General features: G+C 52.7%; 1 protein-coding gene across 3 annotated transcripts in view; it reads right to left on the bottom strand.

Moving 5' to 3' along the window:
* Nucleotides 1–16,488, bottom strand: part of MGLL (monoglyceride lipase) — a 225,868-nt gene that overhangs the window by 58,019 nt on the left and 151,361 nt on the right. For all 3 annotated transcript variants that reach the window (XM_059161919.1, XM_059161918.1, XM_059161917.1), the window contains exon 3: nt 8,969–9,075. In XM_059161919.1, coding sequence (XP_059017902.1) covers nt 8,969–9,075 — 107 coding nt within the window. The remainder of the gene's footprint in view (nt 1–8,968; nt 9,076–16,488) is intronic.

The following is a 16,488-nucleotide window of genomic DNA, read 5'->3' as shown; positions in this document are numbered from 1 at the left end:
AGAGTCCTGGGATCAAGCCCCGCATCGGGCTCTCTGCTCAGCAGGGAGCCTGCTTCCTCCTCTCTCTCTGCCTGTCTCTCCACCTACTTGTGATCTCTGTCTGTCAAATAAAATATATAAAAAAAAAAAAAAAACCTAAACTAAAAAAACACCATGGGAGAAGAGTTATCCTCCAGCAAGTGAAAGATGGTACAGGAGCGTGGAGGGCAAAGAAGGGAAGGAAAGCTGCAGGGAGACGTGAGCGAGGCCCGAGAGCTGGGCTCGGTGGGGACGGGCAGGCCAGAGGCGGCCACGGGAGGTGGCCAGGTCCCTGGGGAGGCTACAGCCCAGGTGTGGGCATGGCTGTTGGCCAGCGTCTGCACAGAGCTGGCTATATGTTAAGAGGCAGCTGATGCTTCCAGGGCCTTGAAATACCCTTGGTCGCTGTGGGCAACTCTGAGCTGCTTGAAGGTAGTGATAGAAGTTCAGCAGCTGATCCGTTTGACAGTGGCTAAGCCCTGCCTCCGAGCCCAGGTCCCAGCCATCGGTGAGGCTCTCCACAGCAGCACATCGTCCTCCTCCTGTGTGGCTGGACAGTCCTCCCCCAAATCCTGCCCACACTCTGTCACCTGGTTCCCAGGCTTTGACCACTGAACTCAATGGTGGCTTCTCAGCCATGAACACCCTGGACCAGGGAGGGAATCCAGGGTGCTCTTCCTACCATGCACCTGTTGTTCTGCTTCCCCAAAGCTTGGTATGCCCATCTTTAAAGTGGGACGACACGTCCACGACTCGTGGTGCCAGCCTGTGACAGAGAAGCTCTTTTCCACGTGCTGCCCCTACCTCTCCACCTTTGCCTAGGGGGGCCTGTTCTCCCACCCCACCCCTGCCAGGGGGTGTGAGGGCCATGCAGTGGAGGAAGCCTCAGCCTTCATGGGGCTTCCTCTGCAAGGACAGCCAAGGCCCTGCCCTCCCTCCTGCAGTCATCCTCCCTCCTGGCTATGTCGAGGGCCACCTGTCTCGGAGTTGGTGGGGGCCCCTGGCCCTACCCTGACAACATGCGCCTTGTGCAAGGGTGGGGTCTGTCTGAGTTCTGGGTGTCCCATCCCCCAACAGGGCCTCCTGGGCCGCGCCCCTGCTTGTTTGCTGAGGCGACCCTCACCTGGGCCAGCTGCCCTCCCTTCTCTGCCTTGATGCGGGAAACCTACGCTCCAACATAAGGGAGGAACTTGGGGAGAACACACTCTCCTTCAAGAACATCCACACAGCATACCCCTGGCACTCTGTGAAGCCTAAAAGAAGAGCGGGTGTGGCACGCCTGCGGGGGAGGGGCCAAGAGCAGGGGCTCTGGGACTGCAGGCCTCCGGCACCTGTGTCCTTGTCCTCTGCTGCCCTGTGTGGAGACGGGGCCTCCAGATGCTGAGGCTAGCAGTCTGCCGTGCAGAATTCGTGAGAAGAAATGCCCCGAGTTAGCATCGGCCGACAGTTAGCATCCATGCAGTAACTAACTTCCGGCCCTGGGTCGTGGGGAGCAGGGCAGGTGGCACTTGGGGTGCTCACAAGCTCTGTTCACCTATGACAACTGTACCTATTTTCAGGCGGTCAGTAAGGTCACACGGGCAGAGTTTCAAAAAGCCTTTTGTGTGGATAGTCAGGGGTACAGTAATTATTAATAAATATTAATCAGATGCAAATATCATCTCATCCTGTGATGACTCTTATAAATGCCCCATGGCAAAAGTCACATGACCTCCACTTTCAAAATCTGGACTCGGCCCTCGGGAGTGAGAAGTGGCAACCGGTGTCAGACTCGGGTTTTCCTAGGACTATGAAGTAGTCATCTCACCGTAGCCAGAACCTATGGAGTCCTTAAAGTGAGCCAGGCCCTCTACGTGGATAATCTCCCTTGATCCTCGCAGCCCTGATGCCAGGGAATAGGTAGAGATTTTGATGACTCTTCTCTGCTGTCCATGAGAAAACAGAGATTCCGAGAGGTTAAGTAACTTGCTTGGAGAGAGTGAGTGGTTGAATGGACTCAGACCTGGGTCTTGCAGACACCGAGGTCTACATTTTTGTTCTACTTCCAAGTAAAACCTATGTATACACTCTAATTATATACATCTTTTCTCAGTTCCTGAACCACGACAAAGAGCGTCCGTGGTGCTGAGAAGAATTTCCTTCCCTAGAATTATTCAGTCTTTTTTTTTAAACATAGCATCACATATAAGTAATTTCACTTTTCTTTCCTCCTCCAAGTGACTCATTTGAACACTTCAGAAACTGTGTCTTCCAGAGACACAAAATTATGTCTGTTTTCTCCTTAACCAGAAAACCTTAAATATTTCCTTCTCTGGGGACATGTGAATAATTTTGAAATGAATGAATACTCCCTTGGGGTAAATTCCTTTTGAAAAATAACTGGGTGGTAAATAATCACGCCAGCACTGAGACAAGAAAGGTGGCACTGACTTTCCGGAAGCATCCATTTGGCTTTTGAAGCCCCTAACACAAACTCCTGATTCAGGATTCAGACCTGTAGGCCTCAAAAGGGCAACTGGGTTTTGTTGCTTCCATAAAGCAGAGCAAACAATGTGCCTGATTCCCATGTGAAGAAGTCACTTTCTACATTTCTGACAAAATGAAATCAGGGGCCTGGGTGGCTCAGTGGGTTAAGCGTCTGCCTTTGGCTCAGGTCCTGATCTTGGGGTCCTGGGATCAAGCTGGGCTCCCTGCTCAGCAGGGAGTCTGCTTCTTCCTTTAGCTCTACCGCTCCCCCCATATAAATAAATAAAGTCTCAAAAAAAGAAAAATGTTACATTTCAAATTTTAGCTCTATCTACACTGTAGTTTAAAGGAAATTGTACATAAGAAATATCTGCAGTGAACTGGCTCCCTTTCTCCTCGCAGTCTGCCTTCTTGAATCAGAACGTCGGGGGTCAGAGTCCGGCCATGCGGGTTTCCGTGGGCCTTCTGGAACACTGCAGTCCACTAGAGTGTGAGAACCTTGCTTCCTCTCATTCTATCCTTCTCATTCTATCAACGACCATATAGCCTCATTATTATTATCACGTCATTTTATAAATGAGCAAACCAAGGCCACAGAAATTTTTATATTTTGTTCAAGAAAGATGCAAGTGATCAAATAAACTCATGTCAGATATTTAGACCCAAGATGGAAGGTTTGGGTGTACTTACCTCTGAATGAAGGAGGAAGAGGTAGGGGAGACGGAGAAAGGAAACTGCAAAGTCCTTGTGGGATACAGAGGGCGCCTAGGCTACCTCCTATACCTGCCACCGCAGAGGCAAGGTCATGGTGGCCTGTCCTCAGAGCTGGGTCCCCTGAACGCCTCATATCAAAATGCAACTCCCTCCATTATTCTCACTTGCGTATTTACTAAAGCCAAGAAATGCTGACACATTTTTCAAACATTTTAAATAAAAATCTATTACCATAACTGATAGTGACCAATTTTTAGAATAGGTCCAGCAAGGGACCTTGACTCAAAACTGTCTCCTTGTTTATAAAACACACATATCATCTCCCCCAACCCTGAATTTCCTCAACACCCTTCGTGGGACCAGGTAGAGCCCCCTCATGAACAGAATAGGGCATAGCTGTCGCCCACAAACCTTCCCTCAGAACTTCCTCTTCTCACACACTCCGGCTGAGTTAGAAAAAATAAAACAAACAAACCCCCTTTAACACTTTCCCTCAAATATTTGTACGTAATTAATTCACTGTTAATCAGTTGAGGATGGCTGTTTGATACTTTGGAAATAGAAACAGAGTGGCTCGGGCCTCAGCAAATGTATTTTTCAGGCAGCCAGGTCCAGAGTCAGGAGCCTGCTCCCCCTTGCAGCAGCTAGGTCACCTGGGGCCGGCCAAGGTGCCCACATTCCAGGGGGGACCCGGTCAGTGTCCGGGGCCCTCCACCTGCGGCGGCGCCTGCCAGTGGGACAGGGGAGCCCACCCCAGTGCCTTGCCCTCTCCCCTGCTCACACCAGCCGCTCAGCTCCTGTGGAAGGCAGAGGGATTTCCAGTGAGTCACCGTGAGCAGCTGGTGACCGAGGGACGGCGTAAGCATGAGCCCTGGTTTTCTTGGCACTATATTTAGAATGGCACAGAAAATCCCATCCTCTGGTGTTTCCACCTGTTCAGACGTGCCAGAAGCTCCTTCACCTTGGTCTGCCCTCACCTCTCCCTTGCTGGGTCCCGCCCACCTGCCTACTGGTGGCCCTCCCTGCTCCCAGCAGCCAGCCTGTCTCTCCCTGCATCAACCCCCTCATGGGCTCCAAGTATCTAGAGGGATTCATCAGCCTGCCAGGGGCCAGCTCCCCCGCACCCCCTCCCCCACCCCCTGGTAACTGTTGCTAAACTTCAGGGTCCACTGAGTCCTTGGGCTCAAATGTCTCCCCGAACATGACATAAGCATGTCACATTGTGCATCAACTTTTCCCTGTACAGTCTCCTCTGCCTGGAACTGTGCTTATTAACCTTGACTGTACATGAGACCCCACTGGGGTCATTTTGAAGTTTCCATACCCCAGACACATCAAAGACATAAGAAATCCAAGACTCTCTGGAGAGAGGGCCCAGGCATTCATATTTTTCAAAACTCCCCAAGGATTTCAACAGGCAGTCAAGGTCAGAGCCAACTGCTCTCAGTGACGGGTGCCTCTCTCCACACCTTGCTTCTCCTGGCAGGCTCCTACTCATCCAACAAGACCCAGCCCCCTGCCAGTGCTCTGGGCGTCAGGTGAAGCCTGTGTACCTCTGAGACATTGTGTCCTACTCAGCACACCCAAGTTACAGGTCTCCTCTGTTCTGGCTTCCAACCGCATCGCTTTCAAGTTTCACTGGACTGTTGTCCCAATCTTGGCCACCAGACTGGCCACTCTCGTGTTCCAGTGGCCACTCTGCTGGGTCTTCTCCACAAAGCCAACACCCAACAGTGCCCAGCGGTTGTGGATACTCTTCTATTGATATTCTGCTGTGTGTGCTTAAAACATTTCTGGTCTGGTGGTTTTGGGATCACAAAGGGTGATCAGCAGAGAGGTGAGGGCTCCCCTCTGCTCAGTCCTGGGCCCCACATGGGAGACGAGAAGGTTGCTGGGGAGAGCAAGGGGCTGACATGTGATGACTCAGTAAGTCTATTTCCTCCAAAGGAAGGAGTTACCACTCAGGATACTGATTATTTTAGTGAAGCTGGACACGTAACAGGGGCTGCTTAATTTTTCTGGGGAACACAGGTCATTCTACCATCAGATTGTCAGTTTCTGCATCCATGACTCTGTCCTTGCACGGCACTGAGCCCAGGCCTGCTGCACTATTAGGAATGTTACCCACCACTTACTGATGCTACCAATCATGACCTTGGCACCAAAACCTTCTGAAAGAACAAAAGGATGGACGGATGAGACAGACAGGAGGTGCTGTTATAACCCAAAACACAGACAGTAAGATGGTTGGGTAATGCCCCTTTCGGTGACAAACCTGAATGAATGAGATTTCACTGCCTCCCTTGCAGCTAGGGGCGTAGCCCTGCAATGCAGCACTGGCCAAGGAGATGTAGCTGGAATGCTGGTGAGCTCTCCTGGTATGAGCCCAGCCCCTGCCATGCCGTGTTGTGCCCCGTCTCCCTCCTGCTGAGAACAGGAGGCTGGAGCTGGCTGCCATGGCCGGGAAAGCCACACTAACAAAAACCGAGCAAGACCACAGATGGAGCTTCCCGTACTGGAGGCACTGTGGGGTCCCCCTTACCCTCGCCCTCCCTCCCTCCCCACCCCCCCAGTCTTAGACATTTTTTGTGAAGCTCCTATGGTCAGGGTTCTGTGGCCTGAAAACTGCCCCCGACTGGTGTGGATGTTTCACTGCCATCAGAATGGGCCCTTTGGCAATAAAGCCTCAGAATCCTCACGCCTAAAATGGGGTCGTAATATTCATCATTAAGGGAGGGTAGAATGTACCAGAAGTGCCCCTTGACCAAGGGCAGGAATCACAGCTCTCGTTTGTGGTCACGCCCATGCAGTCTGTCATCCTGCAAAATCCTAAAACAGCAAAGTTCAATGGGATACTGACTGAGCACGGCGATGTGCTTGCCATTCACCCCGGCATGCTGGGAAACACAGCCAGACGGCTACAGGCACAGTGTCTCCGGCCCTCTGCCTAAACCATGAGATAGTAGAACGTACTTGGACAATGAGAGGGAACTTGAAAGCAAGCTACCGGAGGATTTACAGAAACCCGCATTTCTACAAACTGTGTTTATAGAAACCGGCTGCAGCAGGTCTGTTCACTTTGTAAAGGTTTTGAAAATCTACCTTGCCAGCCTCTCTGGGCCAGACAGAGGACCAGCTCAGGGCAGCAACAGGGGCCCCAGAACCCAGCACCCCTGGTTCCCAGCTCCCAGCTTAGCTGTTCCTGCTTAGGGCCTTGGAGTCCCTCGTGTGGGTACCTGGCACAGTGGGTGGTCTGCACTGTGGCTGGAAGGGGTCAGGGAGAGGGCAGAGTGCAGGGGGACACCTTACCATGCTCTGCCAGGCACTCTCTAAGCATTATGGCACAAAAATCCTGGCTATAGGACAGCACTGCCTTGCCCATTTGGTGGATGAGAAAACAGAGGCTTGGAATGGTTTGATATGGTGTCTGAGATCACAGGTCTGGAGTCACAGCCTAGGGGGCATTTGGACCCAGGTACATTTGCACCCAAGCCCGCTTGCTATCTGGCATGAATGTTTTAGCAGCACGCCTCTGACAACAGGATGACAACATGCCTGAGTACATGGGATGGAGGGTGGGGTAGGGTCTGAGGTCACGCTGGCCCTGGAGAGGCCACGGGCTCTAGAACAGTCTTTCTCAGCTCTGCATTTTTAATCCTTTGTGTACCTCCAACTGGCCCAGTAAGTGCCTGACATTCTCCCACTCTCTGCTCTATTTAAATTGAAAATCTATGTAGGAAAGAAAGAAGCCTGCCTGTGTCTTTGTATGTAATCATTCCTGGTATGGCTACTGAATCATCCACATCTTGTCATCGAGGAGGCCAGGCTTCAGAACCTGCAGGTCTGGGTTCGAATCCCTCCTTCTCTACATGTGTCAGCAAGAAGGAATAAAGAACAGATCACTAACCACCAGGATCCAGCCGCACGAGACCCTGCAATGATGGCCGGCCTGCTCACGAGGCTTTGTCCTACTAAGTGAGCTATGGTCACTTTCATCCACAGACGACGACCAAAGTCACACGCACATTTAACTGGGTTCATTTCTTGAATAAAACACCACCCTCTGGCACTAGCCAGGGAGATTTCCAATGAGTCATGGGAAGAAGACAATAAACCAAGGGACTCAGAGCAGGTGAATATCAATGACCACTTTTGAACTAACTTTAGAACATCTAGGATGCGCCCATCCTAGATGTTATTTTGGAAACATCAATAGGTGGGCTGTTTCTTTTCTCCTTTTCCTCAAACAGGGAAGCCTTTTAAACTTGTTTTTCAAAGTTCTGCCATCAGACCAAATAAATAGGGCACAACAGGTATGTGCTCCCACAGGTGTGGCCCAGGGGAGTTCCTAAGAAGGAAAAAGACTCCAAGGTTCACAACCCTCCTTGGATTCTGGGTGAAGGTGTTCGCTGTTTGCCAAGCCCGATTATTCTTTTCTGCCAGTATGTCCCTAGGTTGCTCAGTCTGAAGAGGGAGGGGATGATTGCAGCAGATATTAACAGAAACAAAGACAACCAGAAGAGCAGTGTTCCCATCTTGGGCTTTTACACTCTGTACAAAGTCCCCAGGCTCATACCAACACAGTCCCCAGAGTGAAAATCAGGACAGTGCTCAAATATGACATCTCAAACAGCCTCACAAATATTACCGCGACCATTTGCCAAGCCCTAAAGAACATTACGACCATAACAAGAAAGGAATTTAGTCAATATTCGCAGTTATGAAGATGTTTGCTCATAGCTGGCTTAAAAAGGGCTCTTGGTAAATCCACATTTCCTAATTCTTTATGGTCAAAACGTCCCAGCGGCTTCTCATCCCCGGCTCTCGCGGTCCCTCCCTTTCGCAAGGACTCCGGGGCCCTGTCACTGCTCCCCTTTCCCTCTTTGCAGCAATGCCACTTAATTATCTATTTTCAAATCACATAAAATAGCAACCACATGGCTGGATCTGAGCCGGGACGCAAGATTTCTACACTGCGGCTGTAGAGAAATCACCGTGTTCAGTCACAGGGAACACTTCATTCTTCAAGACTGTTAAGCAGGGGAAGAGCTAAATCGGGAGCCTTCCAAACCATGAGGAATGTCACAAAAATGATGAAGGGATGACATACGGGCTTAGGCAATAAACACTGCATTTGGATGGTTAGTGTGGATTTTGTTATAGGAAGAAGAATCAAAAAATCGGGCTGGGGAACACGTGTGTGCATGTATTTACATGTGTACGCACACATGTGTGTGTATGGGGTTTTCTTGGGACCGATACGGCCTCTGAGAGTTTTCCTATTCTCCTGGCTTGAAATGCTTCCTAAGTGTCTTGTGGTGGAAGGGGTTGAGCTGTACTTGGCAGACTATTACCACATCCATCTGAAGTCCCTTGGGAGAAAACTGGGGCCCGTTTTGCGCAGAAAGCCCTTTATAAATGCAAGAGAGGATTCCTTGGCCTGAGGCAAGTTCTTGTATAACCAGATTCTGGCTTTGGTTTTTTTTTATTTTCTCAGCTGAGATTTCTAATCAGCCTGCATTCAATCCCAGACGCAACAGAAAGTGCTGGTCAGACATATTTTTTTGTTTACATAACTACATATTATTATTACTTTTTTTTTTAACTCAGAAACATCCCATGGAGAGCGTCTTTTCCTAGTGTCACTGCGGGAATCACAGAATAACAAAGGAGGAGGGATGAGGGAGGTGGGGTGGTGGAAAGTGGGGGGTCCCCCAAACTGTCAGGCGCCGGCCAGCATCATGGGCCCTGTCCCCCCGGGGGTACTCACCGTGGTCATGGGCGAACACCAGCAGCCCCAGCCCCATCAGCATCTGAGCCAGCTCGTCATAGCGGCCACAGTGCTCCCCGGCTCCATGCGACACAAAGATGAGGGCCCTGCAGGGGTGAGAGGGAGCTGGGTTAGGAGGGCTGCACGGCTTGAGCAATACGGAGCTTTCAGGACACCAGCAATGAGTGGAGACCAAGTCTCTGGTGAGCCAGCCCTCAGCCTACCAGGACATGCTGTGGTTGTGGCCACTGCGGTTGCCTCAGGGACAAGGCAGGGGACTAAAGGCGATCGGAGCGGACCCTGGAGCTCTGGCCCTAGGTAGCCAGGAGAGGGTGGCTTTAGCTTCTGCCAAGTGTGAGCCACAAAGGCTGTGGGCATTGAGCGGCTCCAGCCTTCTGGCCGAAATGGATGATGAGCCAATCCAAGTGGAGAGACCACAACAGGAGGGGATAGCAAGTCCTAAAAGGAGGTGCTGGAGCCCTGAATCCAGCCTGACCTGAAGCCCACGCTCTCCCCCGGCCCCACCTTCTGTCATGCTCTTTTTAGCCCCTTGTGAGGAGGGAAGAATCCTGACTGACATCCAGCCCTTTCCATTCCTGTGTGTGGAAGGCTTACTTCTCTGGGTTGTTGGAATTTGCCTCACTGGCCCCCTTGTATTCCTGTCCCCCTTTTTCCAGCCAGCAAATGCCTGTCCTTCCTTCAAGACCCAGCCAGGATGGGGCGCCTGGGTATCTCAGTGGGTTAAAGCCTCTGCCTTCGTCTCAGGTCATGATCTCAGGGTCCTGGGATCGAGCCCCGCATTGGACTCTCTGCTCAGCAGGGAGCCTGCTTCCCCCTCTCTCTCTGCCTGCCTCACTGCCTACTTGCAATCTGTCAAATAAATAAATAAATAAATAAAATCTTAAAAAAAAAAAAAAAGACCCAGCCCTGAGGTTCCCTCCTCTGAGAAGATTTCAGAGCCTCCAGCAGGCTCTGCTAAGTCTCTCTCTCCCCATGGCTTCTGTAATCCCTCTGTTGACACGGGGGCAACAGCAGCTTTCTGCCTGGCACCACCACGAGTTACAACCTTCTTGAGGACATGTGAAGACTTGGCCTTTGCCTTTTCTTTAGTAGCTAACAGGGTGGAGATCCTGCACGAAGGAAGTTTGTGCGGTTTTCCAAGAAGCAGCTGTCTTTTGCACCCTAGATCTGTGCAGGAGAAGCCCCGGGATCCAGAAGCAGAGCTTGGCTGGGCACTCAGTCACCCCAGAAAACCTCCAACGTGGCAGGGTGACTCTGGGACCCGAAGAGTAGCACCCCCATGCTATGGCTCACCCCAGCTCTGAACTAGCCAGAGTCAGCCTACCCGTGGTGGGGGTTAATGAAAGAGCATTGAGAGTCTCAGACAGTTGTCAAGACTCCTATTCTTGGCATAAGACCCACGGGGTGCTAGGTTCCCCTTCGGGCGAAGAGTGAGTGCTATGAACAACACCCATCTGATTTCTGCCAATAATGAGAGGAGGGAGGAGGGGAAGACTGAGAAGGGGGAGAAGGGAGGAGGGAGAGCCACAGCTGCCATTTCCCAACACATCAGTTCCTCGATTAATTCTACACATACGATTTCTAACCCTCATCATCATCATCCCGGGCTTTGGTTTCTTTACAGCTGAGAATGAAAATCAGAGAAGTTAAGTTTATAGCCCAAGACGCACAGCAAGTTGGTAACATGTAGATCTGAGCATGTCACTGGCGGCTTTCAGGCCTCCAGCGAACCACCGGCGGGCTCAGAATACAAGTCGTCCTTTCCCTTGCCTGCCTCTCCACTCCTTCTGGCCCCGGCTTACCTCCCTGTCCTCATGAGGGGCTCCGTTCTTCCTGCCTCAGGGCCTTTGGGCTTGCCAATCCTCTCTGAGTGCTCTGGTTGTGTTCTCCCATTGTTGCTGGTTGTGCTCTGGTCCCAGGACAGACATCACCTCAAAGAGGCTTCTCCTCCATCTCACCTAGGGTGGCCTCCCCTACTCCGGTCTTTCTGACCCACACAGGCCCTTACCACGCAGCTCAGTTGGCCATCACTCATACTGGTTTGTAACTGCTCACACAGGATGCCGTCATTTTGCCATTCACTTGCTTTCTTGGTTCCTGGCCCTCTCCTCCTCTTCAAGGCCAGCTCAAGAGGCCGGGAGCCTCGTCGACCTTGCCACTGGCAAAACCCTGGGGCTGGATCCCAGCCTCGTGGCACCCAACAGGGACGAGCAAATGTGTGCGACTGGAGCGAACACCTCATTCAAAAGCCTGTGTTCCTTCTCCAACTCCTCTTTGCCAGGCTGTGTAGGGGCAGAGCTGTGCCTGTTCGTTTCGCCCTGCATACCCATTTTATTCTTTGAGCAGTGCACAAAATAGCAGCATGAACCTCATTTGCCTTTGGTATCTGTCCTAACTTTTCCCTAAGAATACGTTTCACACCCTCTTTGCTGCCTCCTGGGATGCCCAGCCACCTGCTCCAGATCAGACATCAACCCGGGCAGATTCCAACCGCCCATCTGACGCTTCTGGGGTCTTTCTCTCAGCTGCTGAGGATTAAGCCAGAAGTTCTAAATAGTCCACTTCCATTTGCAAAAGGGGCGGGGCTTCCAAAAAGGATGGTGCAAGCCTTTTAACATCCTTGGGGAATGCGGCAGCCCACAGTTAATGCCCAGGAACCGGGGCTCCAATGGTGTCAGGCTGCAGCCAGCTTCTCCCTGTGGTCAAGGTTCCCCTCGGTGGAGGAGCCCTGCAGGGTCTCACTTAGCGCCCGAACGAGAGGCGCGAGGCATGCCATTCTGCCTGGACTTGCTTGTTAATAGAATCCTACCCCCAGAGACGTGATGTGGAAAAATACTTGGCCTCTGACTCCACAGAAATTTCTTCCAATCCAGCGGTTCTCGATTTTGCCTACAACTTGAAATCTCCTGGCGAGATTTCCGCAATGCTGAGGCTGGGTCTCACCCCCTCAGAAGCAGCTCTAGGTTTAATTGGTCCAGGGTGAGAAAAGCTCTCCAGGGCGTTCTGATGCGCAGCAGCCGAGGTGGAAAAGCACCTGCTCTCATCACAGCATGGGGCGTGGTCTAGGATGCGTGGCTCAGATGCCACTGGGAGCTCACCAGTGGCAAGAATGTAGCCATTTTGGCCTGGAGACTCATAGCCACTGTGGAGCCATTCATCTCCCCCGGGGAACATGCTGGGTAAACCACAGCTTCTTTCTGTAGAGATGCAGAGGCTTCCAGAACTTGCTGCTGCCTTCCCTTTGGGAACAAAGCTGACTGGCCTGGCTTCCCCCCACAGCAGGCAGCAGAGGCTTCTGTGGGCCTTCTCTGCATGGGTGAAGCAGCAGGGCAGGCTCGGCTCCCTCCCCCCAGCCCACCTCCCCAGAGCTAGACCAGCCATTTCAGAAGACTAATGGTCTTAAGCTGCCCCTGTGGTAAGGGTGGGGGGGGGTGGGGGGGGGGTGGGGGGGGTGAGGGTTCTCTTTAGTTTGTACATTGGCCTCCTGCCTGGGTCCCAGTTCTGATTATTCGTCTCTCCTCCCCCTTCCTGCACGTACTTGCTCCCTGGACCTAAGTCTTTGTTTTGTAGAATCTGTCTGGCAAAGTGAACATCAAATTGCATTACTCCTCTGCCTTAAAGCCTTCAGAGACTTCTCACCGCAAGAGAACAAAGCTATTGCCTCTGTGATAACATCCTCTCCTCCCTCCTCCCTCTGCCTGTGGCCTCCTTTCCAATGCTCAGATATGCTGATTGGGATGCACTGCTGGGGGGGGGGGGGTTCCTGATTTGCAGCATTTGCCTATCTCCACGTGTCAATGCTCTCTCACAGCCGGCTTCAGGCTAACCACAGAACACGGGGTTGGAGGGTGTGTACACCCCGGCAAGTCCTGGCAAGCCCATTCCAGCCCAGGAGCCTCAGCCTCCACTCAGGCACGGACCAGGGACCCCGCCCCCACTCTGCACGTGGTGGTGGCTTTGACCATCACGTGGATCTCAGGCCGTCTGTGGGAGCTGCACTGAAAAGGGGCCCTTGAGCACGGGTCACTGTCCAAAACTACTTCTCTATTACCACTTTTCCTTCCCTCTCCTCTAACTAGAATGTGTTCTTGACGGCCGCGGGGTCATCTATGTGGTTTACTGCTGTATCCTCGGCTGGCAAAAATGCGGGCACACAGCAGGAACTTAGTAAGGATTTGTTGGCTGACTGCATGACCCCCAGGGCCTGGATCTCTTTGCCCTCCCCTGCCAACCCCATAGCCCCCGAGGTTTGGCGTTCACGCCCTGGAGAAGGCACTTTGGGAAGTCAGTCTGGTATGGAGTTTTCCAAGGCTTCGTCCCCTACTCCCATCAGGACACCCCTGCTCTCCCATCAGACCTTCCTCCTGCCCCGAGCACCTGCTGTAGGTGTGACACCAGCTGTCTGTCTGCTCTCCAGTCACTGGCGGCCCACCTCCAGGTCCCACCCCTGCCAGCACCAGGGGCACGTCCAGCTGCACCCCAAGCTGTGGGCACTTAGGCTCTGGCTCTCTGGGAGAAGGGGAACCCCCGGCCTGGAGCTGTCTGATAGAGCTCCCTCCTTTACCACTGGATGCTGACCTCCACTTAGAACTTCCCCTTTGGGGTTTTGCAAAATGTGATTGTTGTTGTTTCTGCTCTGAAAACCTTCAGCACCAAGGAACCAAGATGTGGTTAAATAAACACCCCAGTTGCTGGGAGGCTGGGAATAGAGCAGGCGGAAGCCAGGATGACTGGGTTTGGTTCCAGGTGTCCCCATGCATGGCCCTGGACACAAGACACCTGGTGGCTCAGAGCCGCAGGACGGCAGCAACTGGGGACCTTAACTGAGGCCATCCAGAGATATTGACTCAAGGTTTATCACATGCCAGGCGCCAGGGACCCAGAGAGAGCCAAACAGCACTGTCCCTGCCCTCAACACAGCTCTCAGTCAGGACAGACAGGTGCTCAGCAGAGAATATGCAGGTGTGTATTATGAGAAGCACCAGGGACAGGTGGGAGTGGCCGGGAAGGGCTCTGAGAAGGAAGGCAGCCAAAGCCCGGAGGGCCCCTGGAGTTAAAGAAGGGGGGTGGGGGTGGGGGGTTCTGCATACAGATGGCTCAGCACAGGGCAGTGAATGGATCTGACCTTCTGAAGCTTCTAGGGCTGCTGTGGAGAACTGAGGGAGAGAGGGAGGGTGTGTTTGTCAAGGAACCTGCAGTCTGGGCTCTCAGCAGGTGCCAGGCACAGTGTGGTGCCCTCCCTCCCCTCCCGCCCTGGCATTCTGCAACCTCGACGAAGAACAGCAACAGAAAACTAGCAGGGCCATTTACAGAGACAAGGCAATACCCACAGCGGCAGAAATTAGGTTGCAGAAGAGGCTGGCGAAAATCTTTTTCCTGGAACTTCTTTAATGGCTGCAGCCCGTTGGGAGACAGTCATTCCGGGAGAAGGCAATGGCTGTCAGAGGGGGAGGCCCAGCCCCAGGAGCAGATGGCCTGCCTGGCATCCGGCCCTGGAGGCGGGGCAGCTCCCAGCAGAGCATAAGCAGCCCTTGATATGAACATGCCGCAGAACTTCGCAGAATGCCTAAACTGTGGCTGGTGCGACCATGCCCCAGGTTTGACAAAGCTGAATTTCCCTGGCGTCCAAAAAGGATTTCTCCCTTTATTCCTTTGTTTAGTCACCGTTTCAGGGACCAAACTTTCTAGGTCTCAGTGTGCTCACCTGTAAAATGGGGATAATCCTACCACCACCAACCTCGGGGGACACTATGACATAAATGACCAAATGCATATGGGATGAGAGGCTCCCATCTGGGGTTTCCTAGAAGACAGAAAGCACTCTGTAACTGCCTGCCGTGAAGCTGTTTCCTCCAAAGGCACAGATGTCCTGCCTGCGGTCCAGAGCCCTGGCTTTATACTCCAGCCCTTCCAGAAACTGGTTTCCAGATTTCTTTGGGCCTCAGTTTCTCCACCTGTGAAACGGGTCACGGCACCTCTTCACTGGGGTTTGAGATGATGAGAACATGGATGTAAAGGTGTGCAGCTCAAGGCTGAGGTCCCTTGACTTTCCTGTCACATTCTCTACTGGCTTACCACCCCCCTCCCAAGAAGGTGAGGCTCATTCATGGACCCACACTGGGCAGGGACCTGGGAAATGGGCGGGAAACAAGCCTGTAGCCACCAATGCCTCGAAAGATGGGGACGGGTGCTGGAATGAAAAGCATTCCCTTCTACCAAGGACACCCCCACCTGTCACCTACAGGACTGTGGTACTTGGCTGGGACCTCTTCCCCTCCATGTGCCCATCTGCGGGGGGGTGGGGGGGATCACAAGGCCTCCCTCCCGGGGCTGTCAGGAGGTTAAAATGAACCACCTCTTTCTCGCCTGAAAAAGAGTGGAAAACATCAGCCTCTTTCTCACCTGCCCTTTCCAACGCCATGACAAAGCTCCATCAAAGGAGGGGCTGAAAGCCCCACTGAGGAAATGTTCTGCTCATTTTATTCGGAGAAATTCAGGAAACCCGGGATTTGAGGGAGGAACCCCATGTGTCGGGTGGACCCCATCCTGCCCTTCGATCGTCCTCAGACCAAGGGGGTGGGAGGGCGTTTGCCGGCCTGATCTGGGGAGAGGATGTGCTGTGAGTCCTCGTTCCTCCCCAGGGCGTCCCGCTCAAGCAGCTGGGTGGCTCACTTCATTATCCACATTCACCCAAATCCTTCCTGCCAAGTTTTAGGACTTGAAAAAAAAATTCGCCCGGCACGTTTGTCATCGGGCCCATGAGTGGGATCGTCAGGCTCCGCTTGGACCCCTTTGCCATAGCTAAAGTGGAAGCCTGACGGGCTCCGCTGGAATCCAGATTTAACCGTTTCCCTCCTCTTGCAGAGCGCCGGGCTGACTTTGTTCCTCTCCGTCGCTGGCAGGGCTCGCGTGGCACAAACAGTGTGCGGCGGGGACAGAAATAGAACATAACCGGCGAAGGGGGTCTAAAATTTCAGAGGGAGAGCTAGAAATAGACTTCTCATTTGTAAAACAGATCAATAATGCCTATCTCCCGGGGTCTTTTTGAGGGTTGATTGAGAGAATTTATGGAAAATAACCCGGCAGGATGCTTGTTGCCGAATCAGGCATTACTTAATAGCCAGTGCTGACAACTGATATTCACCTGGGCTCGCTGTTGGTCTAAGTGTGTTAGGCGCTAACTCGTTTCACCCTCACAACCACCCCCGTGAGGTGGGTCTGGCGATCTTCCCCATTTTTCCTATGAGAAAAGTGAGGCCCTAAGAGACTAAGCAGCTTGCCTGAGGTCACACAGACAGTAGGTTCAGAACTCAGTAGAACCTGAACGCAGCCAGGCTGGCTCTCAGGTGCACATTCTGGACCACGGTGTGATGGCATCGCGAGAGGAAGATGCCAGGCAATCATGTCACGGTGCTTGGTCGGGTGGTCCCCAAAGCCCCTTGCCCTGACCAGCTTCTCCCTCCGGTCTCCTGCCCCAGCCCATTCCTTCTCCCACCCTG

The sequence above is a fragment of the Mustela lutreola genome, chromosome 2 (genome assembly GCF_030435805.1).
Source record: "Mustela lutreola isolate mMusLut2 chromosome 2, mMusLut2.pri, whole genome shotgun sequence".
Taxonomy (NCBI): Eukaryota; Metazoa; Chordata; class Mammalia; order Carnivora; family Mustelidae; genus Mustela; species Mustela lutreola.
Note: the sequence above shows the minus strand (reverse complement) of the source record. Positions and strands in the feature narration are given on the sequence as shown.